The sequence below is a fragment of the Cinclus cinclus genome, chromosome 1 (assembly GCF_963662255.1).
Source record: "Cinclus cinclus chromosome 1, bCinCin1.1, whole genome shotgun sequence".
In the NCBI taxonomy this organism is placed as follows: domain Eukaryota; kingdom Metazoa; phylum Chordata; class Aves; order Passeriformes; family Cinclidae; genus Cinclus; species Cinclus cinclus.
Window position 1 is genome coordinate 56,639,014 of NC_085046.1, and position 14,970 is coordinate 56,653,983.

Genomic DNA, 14,970 nt, shown 5'->3' on the forward strand with positions numbered 1-14,970 from the left:
TCTGTAAAGCGAATTTATCAAGTACTTAGAAATTTGCTTGGAAAATATGGTTAACACGATCCACAAGGAAAGGACAAAAATGCCTACTGAGGTCACTACTATTTTCTTTATAAAGATTCCTCCTAATTCTTCAATAACAAGCCTTCCCAGTCTCTTTTGCATGCTAAAATTTGTAAAACTAAAATACACAGGAATTTTTAACAGAAATATACCACATAATTGTCAGACAAACTCCTAAAAATGAAACATTGTATCCTCTTGAACTACCTTTTCAGTTCCGTTCAGATAAAAGGATATGCTTGTTTCTATATGTTTATGATTTTCATCACATTCAAAGAACCAACCACCTATCAGGAAGGAGGCTAATCATGCTATATAAAACAACAAAAAAAACCACTCAGAGGCACCTCATTAATCAGCTGATGCCAAAGTCTAGGTAATGGGAAATTAGATGATATGACATTATCATTTGTGCCATATGTACAGATACAGCAGCACAGATATTTCCTGTTCCCTTGGGCATTCTTTCACCATTCATTCACTGACAAAGCCCAAAGCTGCTTCATCATTCCCCTAAAATTTCTGGGAAAACTTGGATACTCCCCTAATTTGCTGACCTTTACTTTGTTGCATATTTTTGTTTATGGTTTTTGTTGTTGTTGTTGTTTTGGTGATAGATAGGAAAAAAAGGCAAACTTATCTCCACAAAATCAGAATAATCTTTCAGGAACCTGAACTGCTGAAGTTATCAAACTTAGCTGGCAGGTTACTATCAAGAGTCAAGAGTAATTTGTAAGCATATATGAACACATTTAAATGTTACAAACACTTGCTCTAAACAGAACCGTTTCTTTCCCTTCCTCTAGATTTGGGCTCTGACTAGAGAAATAAGTACATATGTATTCACCTAACACCTCCAAGAACTCTCATTGGCTTCAAAGAACCATTTTCCTTGCATGAATATTTTTGCAGGGCCTGAGCTATAAAACAGCAGAGAAATAACAGCCTCCAAAAATTAGGACTTGTATGTTATCTTCTGAACTTACCATTAATGACAAGCATTTGTCATTTTAAACTGGTATTTCAAAGTTCAGGCAGTCTTCTTTGTATTCATAGTGATGAAAATATCAAAAATACCCAAGTTCTGCACATGTATCTTGCATTCAACTCAATACTTACTAAACTGTTCTTGACTGTTCCTAATTAGCACATTTTTCTTCTTGTTTTTATTAGGTAATATTAAGTACCTAAGCTAAGTGACCTTCTCTCAGAACTTGAATATGGACAGTGTTCAGCAGAAACCAAGCAGCATACCCTAAGCTTAGCTAGGATTAAAAAAAGGCCCTCAGATCGCAGTTCCAAATAAAACCATCGTTAAGAAGCTTTCTTTGAAAGACAGGAAGAATCTCAGACTTTGGTCACTTAACAAGTAGGATACAGAGCAGAACTGTGATCACATACCAACTTTCTAGACTAACTTTTTTTACTCCCTTTCAATCACAGCCTCAGAATAAGATTTTTTAAAAATCATTATTATCACTGTTTTGCTATATTCATTTCAAAAGTTCCAAAGCCCCACTTTTCTTCTTTTCCTTGTCCAGTCTTTGCTCTCTGTTCTGTGAGAGAGAAAGGTAAGTTTAGACATAGGATCTGGAGATTGTTGCTATGAGTAGTTGGGTAGGGCTCAGTTTGTATATTAAAACCCAAGATTTAGGTGCCAAAGGTCTCCTGCCTAAATTTAGCTGTTTCAGAATTACTTTACATCACTCTTCGACATCCAACATCTCTACTGACTAGGTTCTATCACACATGACTGGAAACTTGGACAGCAAGTCACACATGGACTGCAATCACCTATACTCAGGAGCCTGAATCTGGACTTCACAAATTTGTCAGTATCTAATTGCTCTGTGTGGGTAGAATAGAGTTCCACTTATGGGAGAGTCAAGCTTTGACACACCACCATAGTTAGACTAACAACAGCAAAAAAAATAAATGTGTTCTAATACAGCATAGCTAGTACAAAAGCTCAGTGAAATACCAAACTCCACCCCACAAAACTACCATATGTCAAAGTAAAAAAAAACAAAACAAACAAGCAAAACCAAAAAACCAAAAAAAACCAAAACAAAAAACAAACAAAAACACACAAAAAAGCTTGTGAACTAAATATATTTAGTCAAGCTTGCAATTTAATCAAACTGTGAAATACTAAGTCCCGTAAGGAATTTAAAGAATTATTACTGTACCAACCTTTGATATGTATTGGATGCTTCTGAGCAAATCATACTCTCCTTTCTTCTTCCACATTCACACTGAAGATCAACCTGCCATATCACACAAGTGAGCAGCTTTTTAAAAGTTTTGTCTTTTTATGGTCATGGAGGGGTGTGAAGGAAATAAACTTATTCATTTTAGAAGTCCCATTTTAGTGGAATAATGGCTAACTAAAAGTGAAGGATAGTTTTATTTTTTAAAAAATCAGTATTTTAAGTTCACGGAAAAAATGTCATGCTATCAATATACAAATATGTCACAACTGTTACTGGCTGATAATTAAACCATACAATTCACCTGTGACCTAGCAGTGAATTTTGTTTGGGTATCTAACCTTGGCAGAGCAGGATGTTGCTGGGCAGGGTGATGAAGGATGACATGGAGCCATACACGGATGATTACAATACAGCCTTGGAATAATACATGGCTGTTTACACTCTTCATCTATAAGACATTCTCCTTTATGACATATTCTTTTACATTTGTGCATTCCACATTTTAACATCTGATTGCAGCGAAGTCCACAGGAAATGTCAGTGAGATGACAAGGAATATTACTTCGCAGCTGAAAGATGAACGGAAGGAAGAAGATGACAATTAGCAGTAAAAATTACCAATGGAAATCTCAAAGTGATTTTACTGTTTCACACCTTCATTTGGCACTGTTCACATAAGAAACTTAATACTAAACAATCTCCGGTCAAAGAATGAGTTTTGTTTTATACTATAGTCCAATACAGCAGTTGTTTTGAATGCATACAGAATAAAAGACATACATCTCCAACTTAATCACATTAAACTCCAAATCCAGTAACATATTCCATTTCATAGAAGAAACAAAAATCTAAGCCTACAGTCCTAAAAAATTGTTTAGTATTCAAAAATATTAATAGTCCAGACTTACTTCATGCTTGCCCATACACCATTTCTGAGTGAGATAGGTACAGGGGGGACACTTCTCCTCACTATGACAAGAATGGTACACTGCAGTCACAGAAATAGAAAAGTTGTAACAGTTTTATTAGCATACTTCAGCTGAATGCATAAAAGGAGACAATAAAGACTGTTAAACCTGAGTGTTTCAAGCACTTCAAACTACACAATTTATGGGAATGATGATGCGTCATGAAAAATAATGTATTCTTTAAAAATTCTTTAAAAATTATGAAGCCAAGTGTTTAGGTGAATATTCTCTATACACTCTAAATTAAGTAGCAGGTAATTTTCTAACTTGTGAATAGGGTTACACTGTCAGGCAAATTTGTCAGAAACTCTTTGACCCACACTACTGATTTTATGATCGGCCAATGTAATTCCAAGGAGCACAGAAACTAACTGTTCCCTAGATTATCCAACTGTTTCAACAGAGCAATTGATCTTTAGAATACAGCATTTAATGTGTTGTGACTAATAAGAAAAAACACCAGTGCTTTTACCAGTGAGAAATACCATTAGTAGTATTCACTGCAAGTTTTCAGCTGCTTGGCTTTTAAGTGTAGACCCTTAGATATATATTTTCAAATAGACATATATATGCTTTTCTACATTTTGATTAAAAGAACCCCAAATTAAAAAAACAACAACAACAAAAAACAAATACAACCAAAAAAAACAAACAAACAAAAAACACACCAAAAAAACCCCCAAAAAACAAAAAAAAAAACCCACACAAAACCAACCAACCCAAACAAACAACAGTAACAAAACCCAAAGAAAAACCCAATTGAAACTGAATGGCTTGACTTACCTGGATGATCACAGTCATGTGGCCTGGTGCATGTTTTCTTACACTCTGGTGGCTGAGTGCCACAGGGAACAGGGGGGTAAATCACAGATTCACCGCAATAACAAGTTAACTCATCAAAACCTGGAAAAAAAAAGTCAAATATATCCTAATGGCTACATTTATTTGCGTGTTTCCTCTATGAGAAATCTTTACATAACATGCAAATGTTTTACTCCAGCTTCTTTTTTCTAATATTAAGGACTCATATTTGATACTAGTGAAATTTCTTCAGCTTTTCCATGCTTTTTGTTATGTTCAGAAATTTCTCAAATCTGGTTATTTTTTTATGATCTGTTTCATCATTTAAATCTCAGGCCAGATAGTAATAATTTGCTCATGTATCTTGAAGTACAGCAGTTAGTAAAAAGAACTGCAATTTTTGTCTAAGGATACTAAATTACAATAAATTACAGCAAATAAGAATGCTAGGGAGAAGAAATTGTTATGGGTTAGAAGAAAGCAGAAAACGAAAGTAGAAAAGATTCAGAACATCCATGGACTTCCTGTGGAAAGGAAGCATGGGAAAGAGTAGTGCTTTGCTGTCCCTCACTACAGGTCTTGCAACAACCTATTATACTCCATGCCTCAAAGCTACAAATCTTCCTTAGTCCAGGAAGATGAAAGACTGGACACCAAGGTCTTTGGAATGCCAGAATGCTACACTGGTTGTCTGCTATTGATGAGATATGACAAGTGAGGAATCCTGTAATAATGAGAAGTCCCTTACTTGCACTAATCAGGATAATGGGGACAGAGTGCAGAGAGGTCTGATCCAAAGGGCAGAAATACAGTATAAGAAAAGGTTTTTTTAAAATGCACTGTCTCTAATGCCGACATGATTTCTTTTCCCCAAGAGATGCATTCCTGTCTTGAAGTAGACTGTATATGCATAAAGAAACCCTAGCACAGAAGGGGACCACACTTATCAGCACTGAGGAAATTACACTGGAAAGTACCTGGGAAGCACAAAGAGAAGTAGATGTGCCCTGTGTATGTAGTATTGTAGTATGTAATGTAGCAATGCACCTTGATGTCAGCCCTCACCATTCCTAGCAAAAACAGTAGTGGAGATGAAAGCAGGGGCAAGAAATCCAATCTAATAAGTATGCATATGACTTACAGCTGACCTTACCAAGGTGTTTGATACCATGGCTGATATAAACCAACTGCAAAGTGCTGGCTAGACAGGTGAATCAGAGTTAGGAATGGCTTTGTGAGTGCTGAGAAGGACTCACCATCAACTAGAGGGTCAGAATCATAGAAAATCATACAATATATGCCTCTGAAATCTCAACAAGCGGCACCCAGAGAAAGCAAGTTCGAAATCTTTGAAGATACTGCTTACCTCTGGACAGATTCAGAATGGGAAACTTCAAGGACACAGAGGTTTAAGCCAAATTAAACTTCTGTTAGACCAGAAGTTACTAACAGGACCTCTGAGACATTAAGATTACTATTTTGCTTTGTCAAGAGAAATGTTTGGTCACAGAAATATTTGTTTTTCTAATGCGAAATGCATTCAACATGCACATCATATTCACAGGCTATTAAGACAGACTACAATGCTGTTTCAAGCACAGCGAGCTTCAGAAGCTCTAGCACCTTCTCTTTTTCAGGATGTTTCCATGAAAAGTTGGTCTCCATAAAATGAAGGTCTTTGAATATGTCCATGTGCATTTAATATAGGAGAGACACATGTACTACTGCAGCTAAGGCACTTTGAGCTGTAAACAGAATCCTTACCAACTACATCACCTGTCTTTCTCACCAGTGTGAAAAAGATCACATTAACTGGTGAGAGTCAGAGATATTCATGTATTCCTAGAATAAATAACAATTAGGTATTTTTGCACACAACTCACTTGTTTGCCAGCATGTTTGACAACTGCCCCGATGGCAGGGTTCTTCACATCTATGAAGCCCACAGTTGAGTTTACGACCACAAACCAAAGAGCACTTATGTTCTGTGTCCTAAGAGATGACAAAAAAGAAACAGCAGAATTTAACTACAAACCCCATTGGTTATTTTTTCTCTTTGACATTCCAAACTACTTCTAATAATAGACTGACAAAACTGTATAGTACGAAAATATCTTGGGCCAAATCTATAGTTTCTCCATCACTGTATGGATACACAATTTTTAAAGCAGATCCTGTTAAGACTTCTGTTATAGACACATCTACATTTATACTTCTTCTATTAATATGCTTTCCCTCTCCCTGGAATCACTGCATTGACAAAAAGCACCTTGAAACCAAATTAAATGCATTTGGGCTGAAACATGATTTTACATTTATAATACCTATAAAACAAAACTTGCAAAATAAATACATACACACAAACCTTTTCAGCATAACCAACACAGCTAACAGAGAATGAAGATGCACAAAAATGGAAAGATACAAAAGAAAAAAAGAATGTTTAACATCACAACCAAAAATCAAACACCCATCAAGCAATTTTAAAAAACCACAGGTACACTTACCACACAGCAAACTTCATTACATTTGTGTCGCCCACAAGATCTCTTCTTGTTGCATCGCTTGTCACACATGAATGTAATAGCAGCTATTAAAAAAAAAAAAAAAAGTCCTAACTTTTAGGTCTTTGTGCATGCAAAGAGGACAAAACCTGCAGTTGCAGTATTCTGCTAAGGCTGTTGATGGGCTGTTGCTAGGAGAGACTAACACAGGGTAAGCCAGCAAGCAAACTTTTAAACTACTTATTCTCCCTCATAATTATCCCCATGTGGGCACTTGCCTTTCTTTAAAGAAACCCTTACTCAAAAGGATTTTGGAAAGCAGAATACATGAAGCTAGTTTATTTCCCCTTAACCTTCACACCATAAACTCCACACAACAGAACAAAGAAAACAGAATATTCTGATACACTGAAGTACCACAAATATCCCATTTAAGACTGCTTAAATTGATGGGGCAGTAAAAGTCAGCTAAAAACAACTATTGCTATATGCTGATGAAACTACTGCTAGCAGAGAGCATCCTTATTACCATACACAGCTAACAAAAGTGAATCACTTCTGGATTCCGTTAAGAGCAAAGTCTTCATAGACAAAAGCTCAAATTAGAAAATACGCATATTACTTCCTTATATATCTTGTAAATAAATACCTCAGTAGACAGGGGTCAATCAAGTAAAGATTTCACTGAGGGGAATTTTGAGATGTTACATCCAGAATACCAAGAAGCATCAAATAGGAATTCTCTGCCATGGTCAGATGCAAAGACCAGTTGCAAAGATCAGCACCATACAGTGTGAAGCAGAATCAAAGCTTGTATTTCCCCAGAAACATAGGCAAGATCAGAGCAAAACTACTACACTGAATCTGAGCTGTTCAAGTTGACCAAAAGTTATAAAAACTGGTGGAGGAGTAGGAGTGGGATGGCAACCTATTGAATATGGCAGGTGACATAAGAAACTGTCGAAAATAAAACACTGTCTGAAATCTCTGAGATCAAATGTGAAGAAGTCTTTCCTTATGTAAAATATGAATGAAAACTAAAGACATTTATCTCAAACCTCTTCCCAAACATAGCAGCCTAACATAGCATGAATGAGTGGCAGAAATAACCAACTTGGCATAGAAGTACAGCTAAAAGATGCAGTACAGATCAGCTGTTTGCAAACTTTGCCAATCAAACCCCAAATTACTGTGAGCTGTGATAATTTTTTAACAATTTTACATTACGTATGTATCATAACCTTGTACCTTTATTTCTGAGAAGAGCACATGGGATTTCCTAGGAAACAAACAGGGAGCCATTAGATTAAAACAGATGAAACAACTGAAACATACTTATCTAGAAACACTTGGTTACATGAAAAAAGCACACTCAGTTTCCATGTGTATTACACATCTGTATACAAAAGTGAAATAAAACTGGAAAAAAATATCCTCAAATCTTTTTTTTGACACAATGTTGGTTACTTAAAGATTCGATACCAATTTTAAAAAATGTTGTTTTGTATTCTCCATTTAATTCAGCAGAATTAAGTGTCACTGTAAACTGAGAGAACCAAGCTTGTCCCAATAAACCAGAAATCTGCATAATGGAAACCAATAAAGCTCTCCCAAAGAATACTGACAAGAATGCATAAATTTGTGCTTTGACCAATTGTCCCAAAAACACAAGTCTGACAGAAGAAAGGAAGAAGCCAAATGTTATGATCTACTAAGTTATACCTAAAGACCTTAATTATGAAAATAAAATGTGATGGATGAAAATAATGCTGCTGACACCTGAACCATTCACAACTTTATATTCTAAGCTGTCATTTCTGAGTATCACATTTTTCATAACTGATTTCAATTATCACTGTAGTTCACTCTTTTCCAAGAAGCATCTTCCTGGTGTATGAAAAACTTCATAAACTAAACCCAAAACCTCACTACTTTATTTCAAAATTCAAAATGCAATCTAAAGCCTTCTACCCCTTAACTACCTTCATCAAACTTGTAGGAGAAAACTGTTTCAACCTCTAGCAAACTCACAGTCATTTCTATGCACCTACAGACTTGTATCTTCAAAAGCTACCTCTTCTTGCAGATGATATGCAACACATCAGAAAAGTCAAAGCTTCTGTGACAGTAACCAAATATTTCAAAGCTACAATTACAGAAAATTGCATAGTTTAAAAATTTAAAAATTACTAAATGACAGTAGCTGAGGATCTGCAGGATGACTGTATAAATGTACAAAGAATAGAAATCAGTAGCAACATAGTCTCTACAAAAACTTCTACAAAGAGACTACAAGCTATTACTATAAAGTTTTAATTAGGCTGCCTTTCTTCTCTCAGTTTACTATTGGCAACACTACCAATTCCTTATGCTACAAAAATACTCCAGAATAATAGAACTAATAGAACTCTGTTCAAACTCTGCCAAAATACTTTAAAAATTGCCTTAATAGTAAAAAGCATGTTATCACTTCACAGTATAAACTAGATACCATCTATTAGTTAGTATACAGCATCGGTTCTTGCACTAAGGAGCATAAAGAAGGTGCTTTATGCTTCTTCAGCTCCTTTTTCTCCACAGTTTAAAAAGCAATAAAGATTACCTATTTGTGTGATTACACACTCACCTTTTTTTTGAAGCCACACCTACAATAAATATTTGATGTGTGAGAACACGGTTTACAGTCTCCTTCGTGGCAAAGGCTTTCACATGTATGAACGAACTCTAGCAAAATGAAAATACGCATATTAAGAACAAAAAAATATCTATGACCTGGAACTTCATATTTATTAGGAGCATTACTGGTCAACAATACTAAGGTTATGTACAGCTGGGTCTTATTTCCTTTTTTGAAGCATCATTATGAACACACAGCCAGACTGCAGAGTCTGCAGTGGTTTTTACACTCATTTTGGCTAAAACTCCAAATCACAAAATATTTATTTCTTGAAATTAAATATTTAAAGACCACTTTTTGTTTTGTTTTCAAGATTACTGATATCAAAGGGTTAATCTAGGAACAAAGACTGTGTCTGTGTCCTACTAAGAAAGAAACAGGTGTTCTCTGCTTCCAGAGTAAGGACAGAGGGAAGATAAAGGGACTGGGGGGGGTGAGTACATCTGGCTTAGGAATGCAACTCCAGCCAAAATGAGACCATAAAAAGCTGAGCCGAGAGGTGAGTTTTACGGTAATGAGCAATTGTAATACATATGAGAATTCTGCGAATTGTGAAGCATATGTATGTAGTTGAGGTAAGCTTGCAGAGAACCTGGAATGCATGCTAGCTGAAGCTATCCCTCCCTGCAGCTAGCACCACAATAAAGAATGCCTAATTCTAAATGCTGCATTGGTGTTAAGGAGTTCTATTCACCTGACTTTTGGTGACACTAAAAGATACTTCGAATACTCTGATACAGAAATTTTGAATTACCATAGCTACCACAAGAAAGAGGTTTGCCACATGTTTTTCCACACGATGGGATAGGATCTGTGCAAATTTTACGTTCAACACATCCTAGTTCTAGTAACTTGCTGAGAGGAGTCTGACCACAGGGACAACGATACACAACTTGTGGAAGTCGTGGACAGAGCTGGCAAGGCTGAGGATGGCATACTTGCTTACAGTTGTGCCTCCCACAATTTAATTTTCTGGAAAAAAAAAATCAAAGAAACAAAATAGAAAACAAGAAAAAAATTAAAAGGGGAATTATCTAAGAGTATCACAATAAGTCATCGTGAATAGAATGACCTTTTACTTTTTAAAAGCCTGAGTTATAATGATCTTACTTGCCACATATATTCTGACATGAGAAGCTCCCAAAACCGTCAGAGAACTCGTCCTTTGATCCACACAATACTTCTTTAAAGTTGCTTCCACAGTAACACACTGAAAGAAAGCAATGGTCCATAAGAAAACAACACAAGAGAGTATCAGTGATAAAACACCTCCAGCAAGTATAAAAAGGTAAAAAGTGAAAAATTGTTAGTCAGTTTTAAGAAGGATAAAGAAGTTGCTCCTCTTTAGATTTATTTCATAAATAAAAGTTTTTGGACCTACAGAAATTGGAATTCCAGTATTATTTGTTTTGATAAAGTCTACTGCGTGCACAAAAAGTTTAATTATTAAACCAATATACATAACAAGAAAGTTTAACAGAATTTTAACAGAAATTATAAGAAGCTTGTCGAAATGTGTTTTCCTACACCTTTTTCTATTTCATGTACTGTCTAATTAATTCTTATAATTATAGTAAAAGATTCAGTAGGATCAGGACAATTCAGGTAAGAAAGGATTAGTTAGTCCAAACCCTTACCTAAATCACAGTCAGCAATGAGATCAGACCAGTTACTCAAGTGTTTATTCAGTTGGTCTTGAAAACGCCAAGAAAAGAGGTTACAGCTTACAGCTAGTTACAAGGAATTTAAGCTCATTGTGTCTCATCCTTCACACATTCATAGCCCACCTCTGTCTTCTTAAATTACTTATCAGCTACTGAAAGGCCACAACTCAGTTCTCCCAAGCTAAGGAAGTACAGTATCACCAACCTGTCCTAATAAGGTACATGCTCCAACAGCCTAATCACCATGGCAGGATTCCAACAAAAGATTTTGGTTGTGTTATGTAAAAATTGGCACTTGCCTCTTGGTACTGATATTTTCCACCCTCTTGTTTTCATTGTATAGGGTGAATATCTGTAAAGCATCTCAGTACTTACCTTGCTGTACTGTTAAATGGCAAGGTGAACATTTTCCTGCATGGCACACTTGAGTACAGCTGTGCTTTCCACAGTTTAAAGTATTTCCACATACATTAGAACAATGAATTTTTGTTGATTGGCCACAGCGAACTGAATGACTGTAGAGAAATGACACCACAGCCTGTCAGCTACTTTAACATCTACACAGTATTTAATAAAAAGGAAAATACGTTTTCAGTAAAATGTCAAAATCTTCAAAAGGCAGCATAATTTATTAATCAAAGTTTTTAGGAAATAACACCCCTACTTTTTCCCTTGCTTCCCCTCTTCCAGCTCACTAAAGTAAAACACTTATCACAGTAATTAGTCTACAGAATTTTTCCTGAAGAAGACAGGGGTAAACAACCCAAGGTGACACTAAAACTTGAACCTAATGTATGCACTCATGTATGCATTGTCAGAAAAGCAGGTATTTCCAACACAGACATCTTTCTGAAGAGTTAAATATCCTAAATCCATTGAACACAATGAAAATAGGAATATGGGCCTTAACAGTGGGTCAGATGTCTATGAAAATTACTGAGTTTTTAATGCAATTGTCAAAAAATGGACAAAATCAATTCTCCTATTTTTTTCAACTCTGGATGGCTCATACACTGGCTGTAAAGCATGTACTTGAAATAGTAATTTTAAAACATCCTAAAGTTGGTGAGGCCATGCTATACATCCTGGATGTTTATAGAGTATACATGAAATGCTATTTTGAAGCAGGTTTTAAGTATCAAATGTACTATTTCAAAAATAAGCGATCTGGTGGACTACTTGACACCTGGGAAAAAAAAATAAAACAAAGTTGTTGCCTCTGTTAAACTTTAAAATAAAAGAAGTCAGAAAACCAACAACAAACAAAAACCCAAACAAAAAACAACACCCCTAAACAATAAAAGAAGGTAATATTACTATGGAAGACAAAATTCAGTAATCTACAAGCAATAAATTTTTCTGCTATAGACAAAGTGCTTTTATCTACAAATACTGCCACAGACACTGCAGTACTACCTTCTGGAAAATAAGGATTGTGTAGTATTAGATTCAAACTCTGAGAAATATTTGCAAAAATCTGAAAAAATCTTTTTTCCAGAGCAAGAATGCTAATATTGAAATCAGTTTATATTTGTTTTGGTTCTGTTAACAAGCTCAGGCAAACAATTTATTACACAGAATCAGTTCTAGGCACTAGAAAAAGGGATTCTAAATGCTCAGGTCAACTGATTATGAGAGATCACACATAATACAGGCAATGACAATGATGCTACTGGCAATGACACTATACGCACCAAACATGCAAGGAAAAGATCACTTTCAAGTCTGGAATACACTACAGATGTCTCTGTACAGTTTCTGGGAAAAGCACATTATTTTTGAAATTATTATTTCTAAAATGAAGTAGTTAAAGACCTCCTTTCCTTCAGAGAGAAAAGAAGAGAACCTTTTCTACTAAATTCTTCGAGTCTTCTAGCAAATAAAATTAATAAATACTAGTATTTTCAAAATCCAATCCATTCACCGACTGCTCAGACAATTCAGCTACATTTATCATGAATCAACAAGTCTTTTTTGTTATTTTCACTTTCATTCTTGAAAATCTAAAAGTAACTGCATTTTTTCAAAATACAAAATTCTCCAAATAATTTTAACCACTAACAAAAGTCACAGCTCAGATTAAACTTTGCTCCGCATATTTTTAATAAATTACTAGAAAGAAAAAAAAATTGGTATATAAAATTTTAAACTGTTCTTTTGTTAGTTTATAATAACTAAACTTTTGTTTGCATAGTAGAAGCATTCTTACCTTGTTTGTCCACATTCACATGTTTTTGTCACAAAGGCTGGGCATGAAGGGCAAGGTCCTGGGTGGCACAGACTTAGAAGTAAGTCAAAAAGGCAAAGTTACCTTTAGCTTTATTACACTCCCAGAGACACAACCCACCACAACCCAACATCACTGCATTATCAGAACATTATACAGGACTTTTACACTCACTCCTGCAGGGTGTGAAAGCACTCTTAATGCAAGAAAATATTATTTGATTATTAGAATTGTATCAGTCTCAAAGACCACTAATGTTGAAGGAAAAACTGTACTCCTGCTGCTGCCAAACCAAGACTACTACTAACAAATCAACTCTGCTACTGACTCATTTGATGCTTTGCATTTCACCAGCAAACATGCATCACCTCAACTGTGTTCATCATTGAGAACACCCAAAACAATTATCTTATGCCCAAATCATTAATGTATTTACTACTTCAGTGATCTTAAAGACAATAGAGATAACTTCTCTAATAATTTCTTCTTCTGAGCTGGTGGTTTTTGTCTTTGCACTCAGCACTTTTAGTGCCACCAGAAGTGTTGCTCCTCTTCCTGTAAGGTAACACGTGGGAGACACAGCAAGTCTGCCTCAGTTTTATTCCTACTATCAAGGACAATTTCCTCTGCGTGTCATCAGTTCCAGTCCTTTACATATCAGATCTTGCCTCCTACTTCAAGAAACACTCTTGGTACACTACATGCTCACTATCTGCATGTAAAACCTCAGCTGGGTACAGACAAGTCCAGGTTTGTCTGCACTCTTTCTTAGCTAGCTCCCAGTTCCCTTCATTTGCAAAAACAGCAGCTCTCATTTGGAGCAATTACTACTGGCCAGGACTGACCAGCACAGACATCCTAGTCAAAAGAAAAGGCCCAGAAACATCAGAAAACCCCATAAACACAGACTACCCACTGACATGGTAACTACTGAATTCCTCGAGGCCAATAATTACACAAGTACTAATTAGTACACCAGTTACTACAGTCATATGCAGTACTAGTTGAGTCGTGCCTCCAGCTTGTCAACAGTAGTCTGGCTTTCTTTCTTCCTCTACCACTCCTCCCAGCTGACAATAAGGTCTAATCTGCCACTCAACCTATGCCAGCTCTAACAGTAAAGCCAAGCAATTACACAATAAACCAATTTAAAACAATGAAAAACCCCCCATCACATAAAGAAAATCCAAAAAACAAATAACCAAAACCACCATAACCCTCTGTCTTTTGATAGGTCAGTTTTATGACACAGCGAAGAGTTGAAAAAGCACCAGAGCAGGCACAAGGAAAGAAAGAAAAAAAAAAGAAAAACAGGATGGATACACAGTAAAGCAGGAAGAAAGTAAAACCACTGAATTAATTAAACTGTTTTGTGGAACTTCAGACAATGAGAATTAACATGCATTCTGCAACATACAAGGAACCCTATCTTACAAAAAAACTTCTTGTAAAAGGACTGCACCATCTATTTCACTGTCTTGACTTCTCACAGATCCATGTAGAATTCTAAAGGCTAGATGCCAGCTTAGGAACTTAGGAATCAGATTCAAGTAGATATAAATTCAAAATACTATGATCCAGATCATAAGTTGGAAAAGTGAGAAGGCACGTCATCTTCAGAAGTCTTGCCATGTTAAGATTTTTACCAGGTGTATTATATCTCACAACACTCTCATATACCAGCAATGTTAAGATTTCTTCCATATCCCCACTCCTGGCACACCTTCTTATGATACTGTATCACATAAAAGCAATTTATATTGATCACAAATATTTTAAAATTGTAAGTACCAGTAATAGTGGACTGTAGTCTTACAGCAGGATTCCTTTTACCAGAACAGTATCACAGAATTAAT

The 14,970-nt window shown here is 35.7% G+C and overlaps 1 protein-coding gene across 1 annotated transcript in view; it reads right to left on the bottom strand.

Annotated features, from left to right (window-relative positions):
* NFX1 (nuclear transcription factor, X-box binding 1) overlaps nucleotides 1-14,970 on the bottom strand; it is a 68,104-nt gene that overhangs the window by 26,330 nt on the left and 26,804 nt on the right. The window contains exons 6-17 of the mRNA XM_062494991.1: nucleotides 13,097-13,168; nucleotides 11,263-11,402; nucleotides 10,334-10,433; nucleotides 9,978-10,195; nucleotides 9,173-9,270; nucleotides 7,795-7,825; nucleotides 6,550-6,632; nucleotides 5,926-6,034; nucleotides 4,025-4,144; nucleotides 3,182-3,261; nucleotides 2,612-2,842; nucleotides 2,254-2,327 (exon numbers count right to left, since the gene is read on the bottom strand). Of these exons, the coding sequence (XP_062350975.1) occupies nucleotides 2,254-2,327; nucleotides 2,612-2,842; nucleotides 3,182-3,261; nucleotides 4,025-4,144; nucleotides 5,926-6,034; nucleotides 6,550-6,632; nucleotides 7,795-7,825; nucleotides 9,173-9,270; nucleotides 9,978-10,195; nucleotides 10,334-10,433; nucleotides 11,263-11,402; nucleotides 13,097-13,168 (1,356 nt within the window). The remainder of the gene's footprint in view (nucleotides 1-2,253; nucleotides 2,328-2,611; nucleotides 2,843-3,181; nucleotides 3,262-4,024; nucleotides 4,145-5,925; nucleotides 6,035-6,549; nucleotides 6,633-7,794; nucleotides 7,826-9,172; nucleotides 9,271-9,977; nucleotides 10,196-10,333; nucleotides 10,434-11,262; nucleotides 11,403-13,096; nucleotides 13,169-14,970) is intronic.